The sequence below is a fragment of the Suillus discolor genome (assembly GCF_016758755.1).
Source record: "Suillus discolor strain FC423 chromosome Unknown F5147scaffold_35, whole genome shotgun sequence".
Classification (NCBI taxonomy): Eukaryota; Fungi; Basidiomycota; class Agaricomycetes; order Boletales; family Suillaceae; genus Suillus; species Suillus discolor.
The window spans coordinates 314,146-322,160 of record NW_024541282.1 but is presented as its reverse complement, the minus strand read 5'-3'; the positions used below and the strand labels follow the sequence as shown (position 1 = coordinate 322,160).

General features: G+C 34.3%; 1 protein-coding gene across 1 annotated transcript; it reads right to left on the bottom strand.

Annotated features, from left to right (window-relative positions):
- Positions 1-7,478: 7,478 nt before the first annotated feature.
- Positions 7,479-8,015, bottom strand: F5147DRAFT_774908 (uncharacterized protein; the record flags this gene model as incomplete). The annotated part of the gene is made up of 2 exons (XM_041441645.1): positions 7,479-7,526; positions 7,584-8,015. The coding sequence occupies 2 exons, from the start codon at positions 8,013-8,015 to the stop codon at positions 7,479-7,481; spliced, it is 480 nt and encodes a 159-aa protein (XP_041291667.1).

Here is an 8,015-nt window from a genome sequence, read left to right as displayed (position 1 = left end):
GCCAATGGTCACTTGGGTCCAGTTATAGACAACAGAATGCTATTAAATTGAAGCACTGATTAGTATAATATAAAAATATAGAATAGAATCGAAGGACTTTATAATTTTCACATGAGTCTGTGAGCAGCTGTTTCTAGTCTGTGTGGTTGAGAATGTGGAACTTATCTAGTGGCAGCTGCTCATCCTCAAAAGCCCAGTATGCTCTGATAGTAATTCCTCCGATATTCTCTAGCATTACCTAGTTTCTAAGCCTTTACAAAGCAGATTAGTTGTAATCAAGTGGGGAATGTTTCCGCATAATACTCCATGTGTGGCCCATTACTAGCATCACCCTCCATATAATGCTTATCTACAGAGGCTACTAATCCATCCTGGATTAGCCTTTGAGGTCTGTTTTGTCTTGTAACTTCTTTATGACTTGCTTTAGGGCCTATCTATATTGCTTCCAAGGCAAACTTGTCTGGTATCCTTTTGAGTGAACCACGAGATCTATATCATTTATGGTGCTTTATGATGCCTGGTGCACAATACTTCATACCATATGTAATAAAGGATCATAAGTGGATAGTAGTAATTCCAAAAGGTAGCATTTTCAGGAATCCATCCCATTACACCAAACACCCAGCCAATAAGGTTGAAAATAGTCTTGAGTTGGAAATCGGTGCCTTGGTATTAGACTGTAAGTGGACCTGTGTCTAGAAAAGCAGTTCTCCTCTCTCCAGATCAATTGAGTGTGAGTGTAGAGCAGGGTGAGTCTGCCAAACTTACTATAGAGATTTGATTTTTGTCATGACACTAGTGAGGCTTTCTTTGCATGTGTCATCTATGACTCCATAGTAATTGAGCCTTGCAATGATATCATTGAATAGTTCTTCAAGCTATAAAGACATGAGGTCAAAAGCTTTGCTTTTCATAAGAACCATATCTCAGTTCTATTCAAAACTAATAGTTCTTACATGTTTCTCTTAAATGCTGGGAGGATTTGCAGGGCCATTCTGATAATTGTGCTAGGAGATGAGAGTACAAGCTTTGTACTAGGTCGCACTTTGCAATGTGAACCAATAGTATTGACACCATGATATGCAGGATCTTGTTCTTATAACTAGTAGTAGGGCAATATAATACATACCCATGCTACTACTAGTCCTGCAGGATTTGCCTCAGGAGCTTCTTTTCCTTTTTTGAGCACATTATATTATCATATGTACTCATGCACTAATAGAAAACACAGGAACAAGTCTAACACATTAGTACAAAATAACTACAAACTTAGACAAGAGGAATTAAATTGTCTTTAACTTTTGATGATGGTATGTATTGCTTATAACATGTATCTTGTTTTTCTTTTGATATAAGAACTCTGCATCAAATTCTTCTCCATACTCCTTATAGGCAATTGTGACAATATCTTACTTATCAACTTGGTGCTGTTTTTGCAATGTAGCAACAATAATAGTGAAGCTCATGTTATGGCTATCTATAGAAAAATTCAATCAGAAAGCTTTTGGGGTACTCTAACAGTATCTATAAATAATATTCTAAATATAAGTATCAGCTACTCCTTACATTTGTCATAGTGGTCATATTAACTTACCCTCTAGTCAATATAGTAGCTTTTGGTGTCTTCCTATTGACAAGTTTTATCATAACAGTAAACTTAAGGCCAATACTTAATTAGGATAGGGCATCCCCTGATGATTAGTATTGACTCCCTGCCCTAGTGAGAACTAGTATTATCCCACATGACAGAATTTCAGATGCAGGATATCCTAAACAAACATCATAGTGATAGGGTCAGGTATCTTACTGATTATAAAGCTAATTATGCTTCTGTATCCAAGTTTAATGTGATATGGTTCTTTGTTATCAACTTGAGCTATGATGTTGCTATGTGAATATGTAGTTATTAAACTTTCAATGTGTGAATCATGTAACAAATAAGATAGGATGATGATTGGAGTCATTTTTGCCAGCTATGCTAGAACCTCAGCACTAACCTGTTGAGCAATCTAGAATGTATAATTTGAGGTAGTTAGCACTTAGTAAAAAAAAGAAGACACATCTTTGATATAAAGCTTTCATATATTAGAATGTAGAGTGCTTCAAGTCCACTACTAATGACCTGTGGTTCTGGGTTTGCAGTTGCCTAGTCAGCCTTGGACTTGTATGGAAAGTAAGCTATAATAACTTGTGCCTGGTACAATTGCAAATTAGGCTATCAGATTCCTTAAGTGTGACTTATCTATGGAATTAGTGCTTCAATCTCCTATGAAGTTCACATATCTTTCAAATATTCAACACTATTTGCAATACCTTTTGTAACATTAAGTTAGAATCTTCACATAGGTTAGCCAGATGCTACATATATAGAAAGTTTTTTTTTAATTTCGATCTATGTGAATGTCACCTGTTGTACTGGTGGTTATGGTTGTACAAGTGCCTTTATACTGTTTATGAGCACCTAAATGAATGCTAACTAAGTCCATTTCATAATTTAGTAGAAGTATTTAGTATTAGTTACTATTATTTTCCTATTCCAAGCTTTACAATTATGACTAAACTCATATAACCAAGCCTGGAGAGTAGTCTTATTAGCACTGGCCTTAAGTCCAAAATGATGGCAATGCTCTTTGAGGATTTTTGTACTTCATTTATGAACTGAAAATAAGTCTTAGTGAGCACTATGGAAAATTGTGAGAATCAACTTTAGCAACTTACATTAACAAATATTTAACTTAGGCTGTAGCTCCTTACTGGTATTATTAAGCTTCACTAGAAATGGAAGCCTATATAGTTTAGTTATAATTAATGATCAATGAAGGTGGGCTAAGCCTTGACTCAATCAAGATTGATGTTTATCAGTAAAATAATGACTATATGGGAAATCCTGTAATTTATAAAGAATAATGGTTTTGGATACACAGCAGATCTATATAAAGCTTAACTATTTTAAGCAAATTTTGTATAAAATCAAAATATATATCTCTTGCTGACCTGTATCAAACTGGTTCAGTGCATGAATGACTAATACTCTCTTATGAGCCTGATACTTTAGAAATTACTATAAAACAGTCTCCCTTTACTCTAACATTAGAATGTGACTCAGATGGATATTTTATTTTATTTTTCAAACTGAACTTAGGTAAACTAATATTTAATTCTGTGATGAATTTTGCTTAGTTATCCACAATGATAACTTAGACTAAATCCCACATATGTTAGGTGACTAAAAATTTTTCCTGCATATGTTATCTTGCAAACACATTTTTAAAATCCTAAAGACAAGGATTATGTTAATTTTACTATTTATAAAAACAGATAACAAAAAAAAAGTAGTTACACACAGAATTCACATTATGTAATATTTCTCACCTCTTTCCTGGGTTTGTCATCAGAAGCTAGATAGGTCACATAAGTAATAACAAGCCAGGATGACTTAGCTTTATATCCAATGACTCACTCTAACTTAGTATGACTAGAAATAACTCTGAAGAAATTTTAATATAGCAGTAGCACAGCCACTTTTATTGTATATAATGACCTGAGTTTGATAAATAAATAAAAAAAGAAAGATAATGTTGTCTATTGTCTCAAAGTTTAAATAAATATTTTCTTTAGTGAAACATCAATATTTTACCCTACTAATACTCAGATCTAACTGAGATTTTTAGATAATGTAATTACCATAGGAAGAAGAAGGTACTAAGGATGAAGAAAGTTTCACATTAGAAATTTTCAGTTTCATAAGAGAAAAAACAAATGAGAAAGGTTGTGTTGGCAAGTTACTGATGTGACTCCAGTTACTAGATGTAATGTCCATTAGATTGGCAGTATTTTCTAGAGAAGCTATTAATGTTATTAAGCTAAGGACAGAAACCTAAATACTTACTATTAAGAACTGAATTATCTCTACTTGCTGTTACCGCAACTATACTAATGCAGAAGGAGTCAATTATCTAGATATTTAAATCAAATAGGGTTGCTAGTAATATTTTCTCTCTAATTATCACCCTCTCTATACTGGCTGTCTCCTCTCTCTGAGCATTAGCCTTTAATGGCTTGTTCCTATACAAATTTAGAAGAGTATCTCATAAGGTCAAAATGTGTATATTACTATATAAACAAGCTTATGAATAATAATAATCATCAAGAATAAGAAAATAAGACTGTTCAGATAATTCAAGTAGATCAGATGTTTTACTATATGTTACAGAAGAATGAGCTTACCTTCAACTTCTATTGGTAGTGGACTTTTGAATCAATTTATAGATGCTGACCTTGAATGAAAATTCCAGGAGTAAGATTTATCTCATCTTAATAGACAATGCTTACCAAGAAGATGTAAAAGGGCAGTTATGATAGTAAAGGATAATAATGTAATTTGGAGTTTCTGCATAGGAGTACATGACATACACCCTGACATCAGGAGGATAAGATTGCAAATATAGTGGCTCAAAAAGTGCCTTAATGTTTGTAACTTTTCATATACTTAATTGCTCAATTATAAGTTAGAGCATTGGAATATGACTAAGCTATAGGAAGTCAGCAAGCTCTGTCTCTCAGCTTTATTTTTTTTCTCTGTAGTATGGGAATATAATGACATTATGTGAAGATATGATTATTTTAATTTGATGTCTACTTTACAAAATATGGTAGAATCTTTGAGACATGACTGGTGATATCACTCTTTGTACTAGTATATTGTTAAGAAATCTGAGAGATAGTATACTTAATGTATTGAAAATAGCCTCCAAGCTCCAAGTTCTAGTTTCTTTAATATAGCTACATCTGCTACTATTGTATGTTAGTATATTATGTATTAGAATAAGCCTATACCAAAAAAATAAACATACTATTGAATGTAATAAAATACTAATTATTTCTAATGAAATGTAGAGAACATAATTGAGGAAACACTATTAGCTGTCCTTTACCATATACATAAGATCTAAAACCATATTATAATAACCACCTTTTACTCTAATATCCTGTCTCTGGAGACTAAGAGGGTAAGGAGTAGCTTCCAATCCAGTTAGATGAGAACTGAAGTACAATAACATACATATACATATTTGTGAATGATGATTAATTGAAAGGCCAAATGCTAGAAGACTACAAAACTTAATGAATAAGATAATTTTGAACTAATATCATTGATTTTCCACTAGATTATTAGCACTAATTTTTTTGGTTAATCATAATCAAGTGCTCCCTTGATATCTGCCACCACTGATGAACCAGTTCATTATTTAAGCTCATAATGGCAGTGTTCTAACTAGGTGAGGCAGGTATTATTTTGTCATACAATACTTGAGTGCATTCTGACTTTTGCACTGAATAATGAATGACACAGTCCAAAGATACTGGGTTATATCTTGCATCTACTACTGCACCTCCAAAAAATCAGAATTTAATAGCATTGAAAACATAATGTCAATAATGGCCTTTATAAATCCTTACATTGTAATATACCTCAATGAGTGCACTCTATAAGATCATAAAAGTGATTGCTAGGAAAAACACAGACTTCCTTGTCATCATAGACAGTAAGTGAAATATCAAAGCCAGCAGAAGGGGTGAGAGTGGTCATAAGCATAAAGGTAAGCTACTAATGAACATTTGAACATATACACACCATCATCACTAATGAGTAGTCATGAGAGAAGAACTAAAGTAGAAATTGCTACATTTTTTTAAGCAAGAACTCATAAGAAGTATACACATATGCTCTACTATAAACATATTAGTAAACTATCGATTTCATGATAGATGTCACAAGATATCATATGTTTTACAAATTTGACAGATACATAATAAAATATCACATCATTGATGCTACTAATGTCTACATATAATATAAACCAACATAAATATTCAAATTTTAACAAGTATTCCTATCTCTTGCTAGTGAGTAAGGTGTAATTAGTATCAGCATCAGTATTCAAAAACTGTTCAAGATTAAGAGGCACCTTCTCAAAAGATAGTAAATATTGTAAGCTCATCATACTAGACAACCAACTGTGAGTTCACTGTGTCTAACAACCAGCAAGCAAGATATAGTCTTAGTTGTTGATTTTTTGACTTTCACTAAATCTTAGTGTTCTGTTTTTTTCAAAACATATTTCAGAAATCTTTGTATTGTCTTTATATCCATCTAACACTTAGAGTAGCCTAGTAGAGAGACTTCAGGGATTGATAGTGACACTTGATCTTACTCATCTAAGTAGCAATACTAAGCTAGGGTCTTCTTTGTCTGATAGACTTTAGCTGTTAAATAGAGGACTTGATATTAAAATTCAAGGACATCTGTTTCTAATTCTGTTTATTACTCATGATGGATTCCTTGGCAGCAAGTCTAATAATAAGCTAAGAGTTCTACATAAGCATTAATTAGTCTTGAACCTATTTGTACTGAGAGGGCTGATTATTATAACTCCATACTATCTTTTGTGGAGTATGATTTGTTACAAGGCATTGTTATTGTAGGAAAGCTGGAAGGAGAGTTCTCTATTTTTGTCATCACCATACTGTTAGAGTAACTGGATGTTGTTTTTCTGTCAAATTCTATATTATTGGATTAACCATAGTATTTACTGGTCTTGTGGGAGTACTTCTAGCTCAATATACCTTGGGAAGTATAAACAAGCTACCTATGAATGATAATATTATTAGTTATTAGTATTTGTCTGAATTGCTAATTATAAGATATTTGGTTTTATAGGTGTTTATCTATTGGTCATCTATCTAAAAAGACATTAAATCACTTTATTGGTGTTATTTCATTGTTGTGAGAAAATCATCACTGGGAAGTTGTGGCAATATCATAATTATTTTATTTGAAGATAATCAATACATTTGTTTTTGGTTATTAGTCAGATGTAATGCTACTTATAAGGCTAATATTATAAGCTGTATATCTGTTGGTTATGAGCCTCATATATACCACGGCCCTCTGGGCAACCCAGGACCCTGCTTCGCTTCCTTCTTTGTCGCCAACTTCAAACTTACCAATTCTCACACTTTTCTTCAGATGTTTGAATTCATTGCAGAGTGCAAATGCACTACATGTGGCCGGCAGATGAAGTTGAAGGTGTTGCCAAAGTTCGTGGGAAGTCGGAAGCTGACTTGTCAGTGGTAGGGTGCATGAATGGTACATAGTCATGTCACCTTCTTTAAAAGTTCAAACATTGTCAGCCATTGTTTTTGGCAAACTCATTTTCATTTCCTGTCCATTTCATTTCACTTTTGCGGGTGAGAGCTCTGCTATGGCTGGAGGTCTCCGTGTGTCCTCTATGATCCCGCAGAAGTCTGTATTCTACATTATCGTGGACTCTGCCATCCTCCAATTTTTATTGACTTCGTGGTCCTCACAGTTTCCTCTGCCCAGGCACCAAATCACAACTGCTATGTCCTCGCAGGTCACCCTAGTTTTTCCTACCATCTTCACCTCTTCAAAGTTCCATCGCATGGTGTCATCATCAATTGCATTCCTCATGGCATTTGGACAGTACCCGCTCGTCTTGCAGCTGTGGACCCCGAATTTGAATGGATCTGCACTCATGTGAAATCCTCTTTGGACATACTTCATCAATGCCATCACAGTGTGTATGTGTGTCCCGTTGTTTGTTGAGATACATCTGTGGATTGACGAAACTCTGCCAATTTTTTGTCCACTCCGGGTACAGACTCATGAGGCTATGCGCCATCATGTAGTTCATGACTGCTGTGGAGTGATATTGCATGATGGGCACGATTGCACAGGCCCAGTCAGTGATGATAATGTCCACCTCACATCTGTTCTTCGTCAATTTGTATATCTTCTTCATTGCCAACCCATCATATTCCGTCTTCCTCTCAGATTCGTGCTTCACTGCATAACCTTCCTCTTTCATATGCTTTATGACCTCTTCGTCAAACTCATGTGTGGTGTATAAATCCAGGTCTCTCAGTGGGAGCGCCTCCATCTTCGCTTGGATGAGGTGGAGTGCACTCGATCCTGAGATCACTGTTCCCAT